This window comes from Salvelinus alpinus, chromosome 16, assembly GCF_045679555.1.
Source record: "Salvelinus alpinus chromosome 16, SLU_Salpinus.1, whole genome shotgun sequence".
Classification (NCBI taxonomy): domain Eukaryota; kingdom Metazoa; phylum Chordata; class Actinopteri; order Salmoniformes; family Salmonidae; genus Salvelinus; species Salvelinus alpinus.
In genome coordinates, this window is record NC_092101.1 from 47,976,411 (window position 1) to 47,993,463 (window position 17,053).

Sequence of the window (17,053 nt, forward strand, 5' to 3'; positions counted from 1 at the left end):
TGGTGTCCTTCAGTAGTGGTTTCTTTACAGGAATTCAACCATGAAGGCCTGATTCACGCAGTCTCCTCTGAACAGTTGATGTTGAGATGCGTCTGTTACTTGAACTCTGTAGCATTTATTTGGGATGCAATCTGAGGTGGAATTAACTGTAATGAACTTATCCTCTGCAGCAGAGGTAACTCTGGGTCTTCCTTTCCTGTGGCGATCCTCATGACAGCCAGCTTCATCAACGCGATTTTTAGTTTTTCGACTGCACTTGAAGAAACTGTCAAAGTTCTTGAAATTTTCCAGATTGACTGACCATGTTTTAAAGTAATGATGGACTGTTGTTTCTCTTTGCTTATTTGAGCTGTTCTTGCCATAATATGGACTTGGTCTTTTACCAAATAGGGCCATCTTCTGTATTCCGTCACAACACAACTGATTGGCTCAAACGCATTAAGAAGGAAAGAAATTCCACAAATTAACAAGGCACACCTGTTAATTGAAATACATTCCACATGACTACCTCATGAAGCTGGTTGAGAGAATACACATACACACTGACCAAAAATATAAACGCATCATATAACAATTTCAAAGATTTTACTGAGTTACAGTTCATATGAGGAAATCAGTCAGTTTAAATAAATTCATCAGGCCCTAATCTATGGATTTCACATGACTTGGAATAAAGACATCTGTTGATCACAGATGGCTTAAAGAACTCACAATGGGCCTCAGGATCTCATCACGGTATTTCTGTGCATTCAAATTGACATCGATAAAACCCAATTGTGTTCATTGTCCGTAGATTATGCCTGCCCATACCCCCACCGCCACCATGGGGCACTCCGTTCATAACGTTGACATCAGCAAACCGCTCACCCACACGACACCATACACGTGGTCGGCGGTTGTGAGGCCGGTTGGACGTACTGCCAAATTCTCTAAAATGACATTGAGGCGGCTTATGGTCGAGAAATGATCATTAAATTCTCTGGCAAAAGCTCTGGTGGACATTCCTGCAGTCAGCATGTCAATTGAACGCTCCCTCAAAACTTGAGACATCTGAGGCATTGTGTTGTGACAAAACTGCACATTTTAGAGTGGCCTTTTATTGTCCCCAGCACAAGGTGAACCTGTGTAATGATCATGCTGTTTAATCAGCTTATTGATATGCCACACCTGTCAGGTGGATGGATCATCTTGGCAAAGGAGAAATGCTCACTCAGAGGAATGTAACATAATGTAATGTAAAATTTGAGAGAAATACATTTTTTGTGCGTATGGAACATTTCTGAGATCTTTTATTTCAGCTCATGAAACACGGGACCAACGCGTTACATGTTGCGTTTATATTTGAGTGTATAATAATATAATACCTCCAGGTCCTGGGCATCAGACTCCAGATCAGCTCGAAATGCAGAGTAGTACGCATCTGGGGAAGGGGAGGGGCACAGAACAACACAGCTCAAATGATTAGTGTGTGTGTGCAGCACAACGCAACTCAAATGTATTTTGAATGTATTCAATAGGTGATGTTTGTAATTGTCACATATTTACCAATATGTGCAATTCAATGTTAAAAGTAATAATCCGACCTATGCAACGGTCAGTAAAACCCAGACTGATCTACCACGGTCTGTGTGCCTGGTTGTCTTTCCACTGTAGCAGCTCTAGGAGCTACAGGACTCCCAGACAGCCTCGGCTAGCGGCTGTATTCTCCTCTACACACTGGCTTCCCTCCCAATAGCCCACAATATCTACATTTCAGTTACATAACCTACTATAACAGGGTGAGACAACCAACCCCATCCCGTTAGGAGCTACCCTACACCCCCCGTTAGGAGCTACCCTCCTCCCCCCCGTTAGGAGCTACCCTCCTCCCCCCGTTAGGAGCTACCCTCCCCCCCGTTAGGAGCTACCCTCCCCCCCCCGTTAGGAGCTACCCTCCCCCCCCCGTTAGGAGCTACCCTCCCCCCCCGTTAGGAGCTACCCTCCCCCCCCCGTTAGGAGCTACCCTCCCCCCCCCGTTAGGAGCTACCCCCCCCCGTTAGGAGCTACCCTCCCCCCCGTTAGGAGCTACCCTACACCCCCCGTTAGAGCTACCCCCCAGAGCTACCCTCCCTCCCCCCCGTTAGAGCTACCCCCCCCCCCCCGTTAGAGCTACCCTACACCCCCCGTTAGAGCTACCCTACACCCCCCGTTAGAGCTACCCTACACCCCCCGTTAGAGCTACCCTCCTCCTCCCCGTTAGAGCTTCCGTCCTCCCCCCCGTTAGAGCTACCCTACACCCCCCGTTAGAGCTTCCGTCCTCCCCCCCGTTAGAGCTTCCGTCCTCCCCCCCGTTAGAGCTACCCTACAACCCCCGTTAGAGCTTCCGTCCTCCCCCCCGTTAGAGCTTCCGTCCTCCCCCCCGTTAGAGCTTCCGTCCTCCCCCCCGTTAGAGCTTCCGTCCTGCATGCTCTCTCCAACCCTAATCTAACACACCTAATTCTACTAATCAGCTGCTCACCAGGATTTTGATCAGCTGAATCAAGTTAATTACAACAGGGTTGGAGCAAAAGCCTGCACACCCAGTAGCGGTTGTCCACCCTCGCCCCGGGTACAGTACCCTCGCCCCGGGTATCTGAGCTGCGACGAGCAGCAGCTCCCTCTCTAACCTACTCACCTTCTACAACGATGGACTCAGTGGTGGAAGGGGCCAGGGAGACGGCGTCCTCGTTGAAGCGCTTGACCGCGAAGCGTAGGCTGTCCGGTTCGTCCATGTCCCCTGAGAGGGATCTGAAAGAGGAGCGCCACAGGTCTAGAGTGGCATAAATACTGAACATACTGAGAGAGAGGCTGACGGACTTGTACAGACGACAGACTACTGTACACTCACACTACAGACACAGCTCCATACTGAACACATTGAGAGACTACATTAACACGACGAGAACACAGGAGACAGAGACGGCGGGCTACGGCTAGACAGCGGCCAGACGACGACGGCTACGGCTAGACGACGGCTAGACAACGGCTACGGCTAGACGACGGCTACGGCTAGACGACGGCTAGACGACGGCTACGGCTAGACGACGGCTACGGCTAGACGGCGGCTAGACGGCGGCTACGGCTAGACGGCGGCTAGACGGCGGCTACGGCTAGACGGCGGCTAAAGACGACAGCAGTCCAGAGGGTCCTAGTCTACATGCTCAGAGACACTATATTACCACCACCACTACTACCACTAGCACAAATGACAAAAACACAGCTTCAAGCCTCCCTCCTGCAGCCTGCCTGCAAGATGGTCTGTCTACGACAGCGCTCGCTGTTTTCAGGTCTGTAGCTGCTGCATGGCATCTCTATTAATAACATCACAGAGTTGTAGACAAAACAAGCATTTAAGCTGAAAGGCAAGACAGTAGAAATAGATTTACACGCACCACAACCACCCGAATCTGTTCACAAAGGTAAAATACAGACAGTACAGGTGCATCAGAGATAAGACAGAGACGAAATAACAGCTTCTATCACCAGACCATCAGACTGTTAAACAGCTTCTATCACCAGACCATCAGACTGTTAAACAGCTTCTATCACCAGACCATCAGACTGTTAAACAGCTTCTATTACCATCAGACTGTTGAACAGCTTCTATCACCAGACCATCAGACTGTTAAACAGCTTCTATCACCATCAGACTGTTAAACAGCTTCTATCACCAGACCATCAGACTGTTAAACAGCTTCTATCACCAGACCATCAGACTGTTAAACAGCTTCTATCACCAGACCATCAGACTGTTAAACAGCTTCTATTACCATCAGACTGTTGAACAGCTTCTATCACCATCAGACTGTTAAACAGCTTCTATCACCAGACCATCAGACTGTTAAACAGCTTCTATCACCAGACCATCAGACTGTTAAACAGCTTCTATCACCAGACCATCAGACTGTTAAACAGCTTCTATCACCAGACCATCAGACTGTTAAACAGCTTCTATCACCAGACCATCAGACTGTTAAAAAGCTTCTATCACCAGACCATCAGACTGTTAAACAGCTTCTATCACCAGACCATCAGACTGTTAAACAGCTTCTATCACCAGACCATCAGACTGTTGAACAGCTTCTATCACCATCAGACTGTTAAACAGCTTCTATCACCAGACCATCAGACTGTTAAACAGCTTCTATCACCAGACCATCAGACTGTTAAACAGCTTCTATCACCATCAGACTGTTGAACAGCTTCTATCACCAGACCATCAGACTGTTAAACAGCTTCTATCACCAGACCATCAGACTGTTAAACAGCTTCTATCACCAGACCATCAGACTGTTAAACAGCTTCTATCACCAGACCATCAGACTGTTGAACAGCTTCTATCACCATCAGACTGTTGAACAGCTTCTATCACCAGACCATCAGACTGTTAAACAGCTTCTATCACCAGACCATCAGACTGTTGAACAGCTTCTATCACCAGACCATCAGACTGTTGAACAGCTTCTATTACCATCAGACTGTTAAACAGCTTCTATCACCAGACCATCAGACTGTTGAACAGCTTCTATCACCAGACCATCAGACTGTTGAACAGCTTCTATTACCATCAGACTGTTGAACAGCTTCTATCACCAGACCATCAGACTGTTGAACAGCCATCATTAGCCGTCTACAAGGTGACGCAGACTTACACAAAACACAAGCCATCATACACCCACCCACCCACACTGCTGCTGTAGTGATATTAAAACTCTGGTCACTTCCTGTTTCACACTGTGTATTTAAATACTGTATCCTCGACGTAGCTCATCATAACATTTATACTACTGTACATTGTATTTTAAAAAGACACTATTTATTTATACACTGGATTCTTAACACGGCTTAGTCTAATATATTTACTGCAGTACATATTCCTAGATGATTTTGTGTAAATTCTCCCGGTGTACAAACGCCGGCTTCACCCCTGGTCAGAGCGGACCGTGGTCTGACCGGCACAGGGAAACATCACGGCGGGGGGGGCGTCTGCCTGCTTGTCAGGGACCAGTGGTGTAAATGGATCCCGGTAAGAGAGACACTCTGTAACCCCTGACATTGAACTGCTTTCTGTCTCACTGCGACCTTACTATCTGCCCTGTGAGTTTCAAACGTGAGATCAATTCTTTGTTACCGTTGTGTACATTCAACCAAAAGCTAATATAACGAAGGCATCAGAGATTATTTATAATCTGTCACAGAGAATGGAAACTCCCCCGTTTATTGGAGTTTATTTTATTTTAAACAACTGTACTTTGCACAAAGTCCTGCGCACATACCACCAGTACGTGAAATGTCACACTAGGAAAAATAAGACTATTGATTTGTGCTATTTGGACAATACCAAATGCGTTCTCTGCCACCGCCAGACCTCCCCTGGGGAAATCAGACCACAATGTTGTCGACCTCAGGCCAACCTACTGTCGCCTCCTGGAGAGGGAGAAACCTACAGTTAAAACTACCTCAGGCCAACCTACTGTCGCCTCCTGGAGAGGGAGAAACCCACAGTTAAAACTACCTCAGGCCAACCTACTGTCGCCTCCTGGAGAGGGAGAAACCCACAGTTAAAACTACCTCAGGCCAACCTACTGTCGCCTCCTGGAGAGGGAGAAACCCACAGTTATAGCTGTCTACATCTGGCACGACAACAGTATCACTCGTCTCCAGGGGTGTTTTGACTGTACTATGTGGGAGGTATCTGGTCTCCAGGGGTGTTTTGACTGTACTATGTGGGAGGTAATTGTGGACTGCAGCTCTGATCTTGATGAACTCACAGATGTTGTTTCAGACTAATGTAAACTTTTGTGTTGAGTCAGTTGTGCCTACTAAAACCTGTAAAATATTCCCTAACAATAAGCCTTGGGTATCAAAACATATAAAATCACTGCTTAATAGGAAGAAGGCAGTTTATACTGAGGGTGATACAGGCTTTAAGAGATGTACAACGTGAGATCAGTTTATACTGAGGGTGATAGACCGGCTGTAAGAGATCAAAAGACAGATACTGGTGGACAAGGAGGCATACAAGTAAAGGGTGGAGAGGACCCTCTCCTCAGGAAATTCAAGGGTGGCCTGGCAAGGGATTAAATCCATGGCTAGTGCCCCCCACAAAGGCAGGGGGAAAAAAACAGTGCTGACCTTAGGCTCTCCTCAGGGATGTGTTTTGTCCCCACTCCACCACCACCACAGGCTCTTCTCAGGGATGTGTTTTGTCCCCACTCCACCAGACACAGGCTCTCCTCAGGGATGTGTTTTGTCCCCACTCCACCAGACACAGGCTCTCCTCAGGGATGTGTTTTGTCCCCACTCCACCAGACACAGGGATGTGTTTTGTCCCCACTCCACCAGACACAGGGATGTGTTTTGTCCCCACTCCACCAGACAGAGGGATGTGTTTTGTCCCCACTCCACCAGACACAGGGATGTGTTTTGTCCCCACTCCACCACCACCACAGGCTCTCCTCAGGGATGTGTTTTGTCCCCACTCCACCAGACACAGGCTCTCCTCAGGGATGTGTTTTGTCCCCACTCCACCAGACACAGGGATGTGTTTTGTCCCCACTCCACCAGACACAGGGATGTGTTTTGTCCCCACTCCACCAGACACAGGGATGTGTTTTGTCCCCACTCCACCACCACCACAGGCTCTCCTCAGGGATGTGTTTTGTCCCCACTCCACCAGACACAGGGATGTGTTTTGTCCCCACTCCACCAGACACAGGGATGTGTTTTGTCCCCACTCCACCAGACACAGGGATGTTCCTATCCACCCAGTAAGACCAGCAGGCTAATGTTCCTATAGACCCAGTAAGACCAGGAGGCTAATGTTCCTATAGACCCAGTAAGACCAGGAGGCTAATGTTCCTATAGACCCAGTAAGACCAGGAGGCTAATGTTCCTATAGACCCAGTAAGGCCAGCAGGCTAATGTTCCTATAGACCCAGTAAGGCCAGCAGGCTAATGTTCCTATAGACCCAGTAAGACCAGGAGGCTAATGTTCCTATAGACCCAGTAAGGCCAGCAGGCTAATGTTCCTATAGACCCAGTAAGACCAGGAGGCTAATGTTCCTATCCACCCAGTAAGACCAGGAGGCTAATGTTCCTATTGACCCAGTAAGGCCAGCAGGCTAATGTTCCTATAGACCCAGTAAGGCCAGCAGGCTAATGTTCCTATAGACCCAGTAAGGCCAGCAGGCTAATGTTCCTATCCACCCAGTAAGGCCAGCAGGCTAATGTTCCTATAGACCCAGTAAGACCAGCAGGCTAATGTTCCTATAGACCCAGTAAGACCAGCAGGCTAATGTTCCTATCCACCCAGTAAGGCCAGCAGGCTAATGTTCCTATCCACCCAGTAAGGCCGGCAGGCTAATGTTCCTATCCACTCAGTAAGGCCGGCAGGCTAATGTTCCTATCCACTCAGTAAGGCCGGCAGGCTAATGTTCCTATCCACTCAGTAAGGCCGGCAGGCTAATGTTCCTATCCACCCAGTAAGGACGGCAGGCTAATGTTCCTGTCCACCCAGTAAGACCAGCAGGCTAATGTTCCTATAGACCCAGTAAGGCCAGCAGGCTAATGTTCCTATAGACCCAGTAAGGCCAGCAGGCTAATGTTCCTATAGACCCAGTAAGACCAGGAGGCTAATGTTCCTATCCACCCAGTAAGACCAGGAGGCTAATGTTCCTATCTACCCAGTAAGGCCAGCAGGCTAATGTTCCTATCCACCCAGTAAGGCCAGCAGGCTAATGTTCCTATCCACCCAGTAAGGCCAGCAGGCTAATGTTCCTATCCACCCAGTAAGGCCAGCAGGCTAATGTTCCTATCCACCCAGTAAGGTCAGCAGGCTAATGTTCCTATCCACCCAGTAAGGCCAGCAGGCTAATGTTCCTATAGACCCAGTAAGACCAGCAGGCTAATGTTCCTATCCACCCAGTAAGACCAGCAGGCTAATGTTCCTATCCACCCAGTAAGACCAGCAGGCTAATGTTCCTATAGACCCAGTAAGGCCAGCAGGCTAATGTTCCTATAGACCCAGTAAGGCCAGCAGGCTAATGTTCCTATAGACCCAGTAAGACCAGCAGGCTAATGTTCCTATCCACCCAGTAAGGTCAGCAGGCTAATGTTCCTATAGACCCAGTAAGACCAGCAGGCTAATGTTCCTATCCACCCAGTAAGGCCAGCAGGCTAATGTTCCTATCCACCCAGTAAGGCCAGCAGGCTAATGTTCCTATTGACCCAGTAAGGCCAGCAGGCTAATGTTCCTATAGACCCAGTAAGACCAGCAGGCTAATGTTCCTATCCACTCAGTAAGACCAGCAGGCTAATGTTCCTATCCACTCAGTAAGACCAGCAGGCTAATGTTCCTATCCACTCAGTAAGACCAGCAGGCTAATGTTCCTATCTACCCAGTAAGGCCAGCAGGCTAATGTTCCTATCCACCCAGTAAGGCCAGCAGGCTAATGTTCCTATAGACCCAGTAAGACCAGGAGGCTAATGTTCCTATAGACCCAGTAAGACCAGGAGGCTAATGTTCCTATAGACCCAGTAAGACCAGGAGGCTAATGTTCCTATAGACCCAGTAAGGCCAGCAGGCTAATGTTCCTATAGACCCAGTAAGACCAGTAGGCTAATGTTCCTATAGACCCAGTAAGGCCAGCAGGCTAATGTTCCTATAGACCCAGTAAGACCAGTAGGCTAATGTTCCTATCCACCCAGTAAGACCAGGAGGCTAATGTTCCTATTGACCCAGTAAGGCCAGCAGGCTAATGTTCCTATAGACCCAGTAAGGCCAGCAGGCTAATGTTCCTATAGACCCAGTAAGACCAGGAGGCTAATGTTCCTATAGACCCAGTAAGACCAGGAGGCTAATGTTTCTATCCACCCAGTAAGACCAGGAGGCTAATGTTCCTATCTACCCAGTAAGGCCAGCAGGCTAATGTTCCTATCCACCCAGTAAGGCCAGCAGGCTAATGTTCCTATCCACCCAGTAAGGCCAGCAGGCTAATGTTCCTATCCACCCAGTAAGGCCAGCAGGCTAATGTTCCTATCCACCCAGTAAGGCCAGCAGGCTAATGTTCCTATCCACCCAGTAAGGCCAGCAGGCTAATGTTCCTATCCACCCAGTAAGGCCAGCAGGCTAATGTTCCTATAGACCCAGTAAGACCAGCAGGCTAATGTTCCTATCCACCCAGTAAGACCAGCAGGCTAATGTTCCTATCCACCCAGTAAGACCAGCAGGCTAATGTTCCTATAGACCCAGTAAGGCCAGCAGGCTAATGTTCCTATAGACCCAGTAAGACCAGCAGGCTAATGTTCCTATCCACCCAGTAAGGTTAGCAGGCTAATGTTCCTATAGACCCAGTAAGACCAGCAGGCTAATGTTCCTATCCACCCAGTAAGGCCAGCAGGCTAATGTTCCTATCCACCCAGTAAGGCCAGCAGGCTAATGTTCCTATTGACCCAGTAAGGCCAGCAGGCTAATGTTCCTATAGACCCAGTAAGACCAGCAGGCTAATGTTCCTATCCACTCAGTAAGACCAGCAGGCTAATGTTCCTATCCACTCAGTAAGACCAGCAGGCTAATGTTCCTATCCACCCAGTAAGGCCAGCAGGCTAATGTTCCTATCCACCCAGTAAGGCCAGCAGGCTAATGTTCCTATAGACCCAGTAAGACCAGCAGGCTAATGTTCCTATAGACCCAGTAAGACCAGCAGGCTAATGTTCCTATCCACCCAGTAAGGCCAGCAGGCTAATGTTCCTATCCACCCAGTAAGGCCGGCAGGCTAATGTTCCTATCCACTCAGTAAGGCCAGCAGGCTAATGTTCCTATCCACTCAGTAAGGCCAGCAGGCTAATGTTCCTATCCACCCAGTAAGGTCAGCAGGCTAATGTTCCTATAGACCCAGTAAGACCAGCAGGCTAATGTTCCTATCCACCCAGTAAGACCAGCAGGCTAATGTTCCTATAGACCCAGTAAGACCAGCAGGCTAATGTTCCTATCCACCCAGTAAGGCCAGCAGGCTAATGTTCCTATCCACCCAGTAAGGCCAGCAGGCTAATGTTCCTATTGACCCAGTAAGGCCAGCAGGCTAATGTTCCTATAGACCCAGTAAGACCAGCAGGCTAATGTTCCTATCCACTCAGTAAGACCAGCAGGCTAATGTTCCTATCCACTCAGTAAGACCAGCAGGCTAATGTTCCTATCCACTCAGTAAGACCAGCAGGCTAATGTTCCTATCCACCCAGTAAGACCAGCAGGCTAATGTTCCTATCCACTCAGTAAGACCAGCAGGCTAATGTTCCTATCTACCCAGTAAGGCCAGCAGGCTAATGTTCCTATCCACCCAGTAAGACCAGCAGGCTAATGTTCCTATCCACCCAGTAAGGCCAGCAGGCTAATGTTCCTATCCACCCAGTAATACCAGCAGGCTAATGTTCCTATCCACCCAGTAAGGCCAGCAGGCTAATGTTCCTATCCACCCAGTAAGGCCAGCAGGCTAATGTTCCTATCCACCCAGTAAGGCCAGCAGGCTAATGTTCCTATCCACCCAGTAAGACCAGCAGGCTAATGTTCCTATCCACCCAGTAAGGCCAGCAGGCTAATGTTCCTATCCACCCAGTAAGGCCAGCAGGCTAATGTTCCTATCCACCCAGTAAGTCCAGCAGGCTAATGTTCCTATCCACTCAGTAAGGCCAGTAGGCTAGTCTTTAAAATAAAAAGTTTTATTGCTATGTAACTGTTATGAAAGTTTTATTGTCAATTTGTTTTGTTTTGTATTTAAAACGTGTACATGACACTGCAACAAAATCTCCCCATAGGAACAGCGTCAGTCGAGTAAAAAGTATTTATATTCCACTTGATTACTGCTACAGTGCTATTTGGGTTCTTAAATCAGAGTCGTCCCACCGTTCTTGATTTCTTGTCATTTTTGTATATATATATTTTTTTCCCTTACTAATTGTTTGACATTTTACTGCATTGTTAGGCGCTAGTAACACTAGCATTTTACTGCATTGTTAGGAGCTAGTAACATTAGCATTTTGCTGCACCCACTATAACACCTGCTAAACTGTGAACACAACCAATAAACTTTAAAGTTGAATAAAAAAATTGTTTCCGGTGGTAAAAAGTGTAAATAAATATGGCTTTCCTACTACTAATTTAAACTGCATACTGTGTACTATTTAGGAAGTACTGCTAAGTAAAAACGAACGCAGTAAGCAACAAACAGCAGCATCCTAGGCTCATCCTACTGAGAATGCCTGATCTATTGTGCAACTGCATTGATTGCCGCCATTCCATCATTTTCTGATTATCAGCTGTTGTCAGACACGTGGGTCTCGAAATATCAGACGCTTCATCAATAGCGGGCAGTGAATTCTACCAGATGAAAAGACTAAATAACTATGAGATCCTGTAATTTAAAGCACACTACGTTTTTTACATTTAATTTGATATAAAACAGTTTTTCGCCTACAAGTATGGGTATTCAGACACAACCAAATACAAAGACATCCTATGCAGCTCCTCTATTTGACATTAATTAAGGTGATCTAGAACAGTGATGTATAGAGCCTATAACTACTACAGCTGACATAGAACAGTGATGTATAGAGCCTATAACTAGTACAGCTGACATAGAACAGTGATGTATAGAGCCTGTAACTACTACCGGTAACATAGAACAGTGCTGTATAGAGCCTATAACTAGTACAGCTGACATAGGACAGTGCTGTATAGAACAGTGATGTATAGAGCCTATAACTACTACAGCTGACATAGAACAGTGATGTATAGAGCCTTTACCTACAGAGTAGAGGTGGGACAACAAACAGGAAACTACTGACAAGACACTGCCCTCTATTCTTACCCAAGTCATTTTTCGGTGATTAGTTACACAACATTTTTGCAGAATTGTTGGTTCTATGAACTATACACTTATTACCCAGCAGCATCGTTTGCGTAGCCTATTGATTAATTGGCCAGGTGGCTAGTTGTTCTTGCTACTCACCCGGTGCGGCTGTTGTGGCTGTGGTTGAGGCTGGCTGCAGCAGTGTGGCTGGAGGAAGAGCTGTTGAAGGCTGAGGCAGGCTGAGCACTGGGTCCCCGCGGGGTGAGGGTCATGCCTGGGATGCGCGGAGTACCGAAGGGGCAATCAAGGGCCGAAGAAGACTGGTCCCGATCCCTCAGGGCTGGGGAGACATTAGAGATGGTTAGAGCACTGCTGGCCCCCAGTAATGCTGCAGTCAGGCTCTACACTGAGCCCTGCAGGAAGTGACTGGGGAGGTTGTCTCTCTGTGCATCAGCACCCAGACAGGCCCCACGAGGGCCCCCTGGACATTGCAGCCCAGACAGACCCCACGAGGGCCCCCTGGACATTGCAGCCCAGACAGACCCCACGAGGGCCCCCTGGACATTGCAGGGAGGTCTGGCCCTGTCAACCCCTTTGTTAACTGCTACAGTAGTTCCATAGTGTCTGTCTGGTAGAAGAACAGGAGGTGATACTGCTTCAGAAGGGACGATGCTGAAGTCACAGAGACAACACACAGGGATTTATATATAAAGCACCGGACTCCTGATCTTATACTCTGGACACCTCAGACTGGGGTGAAGGTTCAACCTTCCAACAGGACAACGACCCTAAGCACACGCACAAGATAAACTCAGGAGTGGCTTCGGGACAACTCTGAATGTCCTTGAGTGGGCCCAGCCAGTTCCTGGACTTGAACCCGATCTAACATCTCTGGAGAGACTTGAAAATAGCTGTGCAGCCATTCCCATCCAACCTGACAGAGCTTGAGAGGATCTGCAGAGAAGAATGGGAGAAACTCCCCAAATACAGGTGTGCCAAGCTTGTAGCGTCATACCCAAGAAGACTCGAGGCTGTAATCGCTGCCAAAGGTGCTTCAACAAAAGTACTGAATAAAGGGTCTGAATACTTATGTAAAATGGGATAGTCATTTTTTAAAATGTGTAATAAATGTGCTTTGTCATTATGGGTATTGTGTTTAACATTTAATAAATATTAGAATAAGGCTGTAATGTAACAAAATGTGGAAATATTAAAGTGCTCCTAATACACTAATACCTTCCTGGAGTCTGTCGACTCGCTCGTACACACAAAACACACGTCAGAGGTTTTAAAAAAGGCTAGCGCTGGCATTCGAGAAAACACCAGAAACTTAAAACCGAACAGAGATTTGTAAAGGGCCAATATGAGAATCTATGCATTAATGTTAACTTTATTAAACCAGATGAGTATCTTAAAAAAATATATATATATTTTCTTTTTTACATAAATTGACAATGTTTCATGTGTCCAAAACCAAAACATTTTAATAAAAAATATTTGTGATGTTTTGAGATCTGATGTTTGGGGAAGAGTGTATAAAGTCAAAAGAGCCAAGAGCTCCCACTTGTAATATCTCAAATAACTTGAAGCCTTAAGTGAAAAGCTGTCCATTCTCCCCTGCCCGGCTGCAACGACGGGGTGTGGATTCTCAATCCTAGTAACCCGTGGTGATATCAAATAGCAACGTTCTATTTTCTACTGAGATTGCAAAACAATTCGTATGTTGTAGTGCCCATTTTTTACCCTCTGTGTTGAGAAATTGTCTTTTTTACCGTCAGTTTGTTTTAAAAAGCACCAAAACTTACACTAACCATGAGTCTTGTGGTCTGTATTGTCCAATCACAGAGCATACAAGTCATGTGATCCGTTAGCGAACACATGAAGTGCCATCACGTGTTCGCCATCAGATCACGTGACTTGTCTTTCCTTCTACTTCCTTGTCCATCTCCTCTCCTCCCTTGCACTCCCTTGCATCCTCGTTGTCACCCCTCTCTATCTCCCATGTTCCTTCCCTCCTCTCCTCCCTTGCATCCATAGGCAAAAACATCCATAGGCTGACCAATCACAGTGCAGCATGGTGGAGGTAAACAAACAGAGGCTATATAACTGTCTCCAACCCATCTCCAGGACCGGTCTATTTCTGGTTGGGATGGAGACAGCCTCCACTCTGCCCTGTTATTGGTCAGTTGAGCCAATCGGTTTGTTGCCTATGGATGCCAAGCCGAGGAGGAGTGAGAATGGGGAGAAGAGAGTACGGGGGGGAGGAGGAGTATGGGGGGGAGAAAGTATGGGAGAGGGAATAGGGAGAGGAGAAGAGAATTGGGACAGGAGGAGAGGGGAGAGGGGGAATGGAGGAGAGGGGAGAAGAGAATTGCGACAGGAGGAGGGGGGAAGAGAGGAGAGGAGAGAGGGGCAATGGGGAGAGGAGAGAGGGGCAATGGGGTGAGGAGAGAGGGGCAATGGGGAGAGGAGAGAGGGGCAATGGGGAGAGGAGAGAGGGAATGGGGAGAGGAGAGAGGGAATGGGGAGAGGAGAGGAGAGAGGGAATGGGGAGAGGAGAGGAGAGAGGGAATGGGGAGAGGAGAGAGGGAATGGGGAGAGGAGAGAGGAGATCTCTATCAATGATGAGAGATCTTGTTCATGTGATCATTCCAATGTTGTAGCTTTGAAGGGCGAAAAGTTAGCATGTGTGTGTGTTCTTGTTCTAACCTCGTGGGGACCTGAAATCCCCAGAAGTCCCCACAAGGATAGTAAAACAAGTAAAATTCTCCCTCGTGGGGACATTTCCCACATCCCCAGGAGGATAAAGGCTATTTTAAGCTTAGGGGTTTAGAGTTACAATAGAGGTAATGGTTAAGGTTAGGGGTTTTTAGGTCCCCACGAGGATTAAAAAAAACAGGTGTGTGTGTGTGTGTGTGTATTTGTTCCGCTCACCGAGGTTCGGCGACGCTGTTGTGGAGGTCCTATGCAGAGAATCCTTCTATCAGGAGAAAAACATACATTTCAAGCGTAAGATTATATACAGTGCCTTCAGAGTGTATTCACAACCCTAGACTTTATCTAAATGTTTATGTTACAGACTGAATTTTTTATTTACTAAATTGAGATGTGTCACTAGCCTACACACCATACCCCAAAATACCAGTGGAATATTTTTACAAATTTTTACAAAATTAATAAAAAATGGGAAGAAAAAAAATGTCTTGAGTCAATAAGTATTCAACCCCATTGTTATGGCAAGCCTAAATAAGTTCAGGAGTAAAAACGTGTTTTTGTTTTATTATAAATTACAATTGTTTTATTTAACCTTTATTTAAGTAGGCAAGTCAGTTAAGAACAAATTCTTAATTACAATGACGGCCTCCTGCGGGGACGGGGGCTGGGAATAAAAATAAAAATAGTGTAATGTGGACTCACTCTCAATAATAGTGTTTAACACGATTTTTGAATGACTACATAATCTCTGTACCACAGATAATTGTAAGGTCCCTCAGTCCAGCAGTGAATTTCAAACACAGATTCAACCACAAAGACCAGTGAGGTTTTTCCAATGAACCTATTGGTAGATGGGTAAAACAAATTTAAAAGCAGACATTGAATATCCCTTTGAGCATGGTGAAGTTATTAACTACACTTTGGATAGTGTATCAAAAAACCCAGTCACTACAAAGATACAGTCGACCTTCCCAACTCAGTTGCCGGAGAGGAAGGAAACCGCTCAGCGATTTCACCATGAGGCCAATGGTGACTTTAAAACAGTTACAGAGTTTAATGGCTGTGACAGGAGAAAACTGAGGATGGATCAACAACATTGTAGTTACTCCACAATACTAACCTAATTGACAAAGTGAAAAAGGAAGACTGTACAGAATACAAATATTCCGTAACATGCATCCTGTTTGCAACAAGGCACTAAAGTAATGCAAAAAATCTAAATAATTAACTATTTTTCCTGAATACAGTTGGGGCAACCCAATACAACACATTACTAAGTACCACTCTCCACAATTTCAAGCATATTGTTATGGGTATGCTTGTAATCATTAAGGACTGGGGAGTTTATCAGGATAAAAAATAAACTGAATGGAGCTAAGCACAGACAAAATCCTAGAGGAAAACCTGGTTCATTCTGCTTTCCATCAGACACTGGGGAGATTAATTCACCTTTCAGCAGGACAATAACCTAAAACACAAGGCCAAATCTACACTGGAGTCGCTTACCAATAACACAGTGAATGTTCCTGAGTTGGCAAATTACAGTTTTTACTTCAACTTGATAGAAAATATATGGAACGACCTGAAAATGGTTCTCTAGCAATGTTCAACAACCAATTTGACAGAGCTTGAAGAATTTAGAAAGGCATAATGGCCAAATGTTTCCCAATCCAGGTGTGGAAAGCTCTTAGAGAATTACCCAGAAAGACTCAGAGCTGTAATCACAGCCAAAGGTGACTAACATGTATTGACTCAGGGGGTTGAACATTTATCTAAGCAAGATATATTAGTGTATTATTTTCCATGTATATATATATATATATATTTTATTTTTTTATATATATATATATATATATATATATATATATATATATATATATATATATATATATATATATATATTTTTTTTTTATATATATATTTTTTTATCATTATTATTTTTTAATAGAAAATATAATAATTTTTCTTCCACTGACAAAAAAGTAACAAGTCAATTTGAATCCCACTTTACAACAAAATGTGGAAAAAGTAAAATGGTGTGACTACTTTCTGAAGGCGCTGTAACAAAGCAAAGACATGGACCGGGAGAGAACAACTTAGACGGTAGCATTGGCAAAACAAAAGGACATACTTGCTTGTAAGTGCAAGCCAGTTGGGATGTAAATGAGTAGGTGTGAATAAATAAACGTACTCAGGGGTGCTGACCATTGTACACATACCTTGTTCTTGCTGCTGTTACACTCAGCTAGTAGCGTCCGACAACTCCTGTGAACGTTCACTGCACAGTCTGCAAAACAGAGGAGAAATGAGTCAATTTTCAATGGGTCAACTTTATTTTCAGTTACAAAACAAATCTAAAAATACATTTGAACAGCTACTCGACAGCGCTGGAGTAACTTTGAGTACATTACAAAAAAAATGCAAATGAATATCCTATTTTCCCCAAACTTAGAAATGTTTGCACATTTATTAAA

General features: G+C 45.8%; 1 protein-coding gene across 2 annotated transcripts in view; it reads right to left on the reverse strand.

The window, feature by feature from the left end:
* Positions 1-17,053, reverse strand: part of arhgef18b (rho/rac guanine nucleotide exchange factor (GEF) 18b) — a 94,641-nt gene that overhangs the window by 50,088 nt on the left and 27,500 nt on the right. For both annotated transcript variants that reach the window (XM_071346444.1, XM_071346443.1), the window contains 5 exons: positions 16,799-16,866; positions 14,799-14,844; positions 12,024-12,204; positions 2,654-2,766; positions 1,365-1,420 (listed from right to left, as the gene is read on the reverse strand). In XM_071346444.1, coding sequence (XP_071202545.1) covers positions 1,365-1,420; positions 2,654-2,766; positions 12,024-12,204; positions 14,799-14,844; positions 16,799-16,866 — 464 coding nt within the window. The remainder of the gene's footprint in view (positions 1-1,364; positions 1,421-2,653; positions 2,767-12,023; positions 12,205-14,798; positions 14,845-16,798; positions 16,867-17,053) is intronic.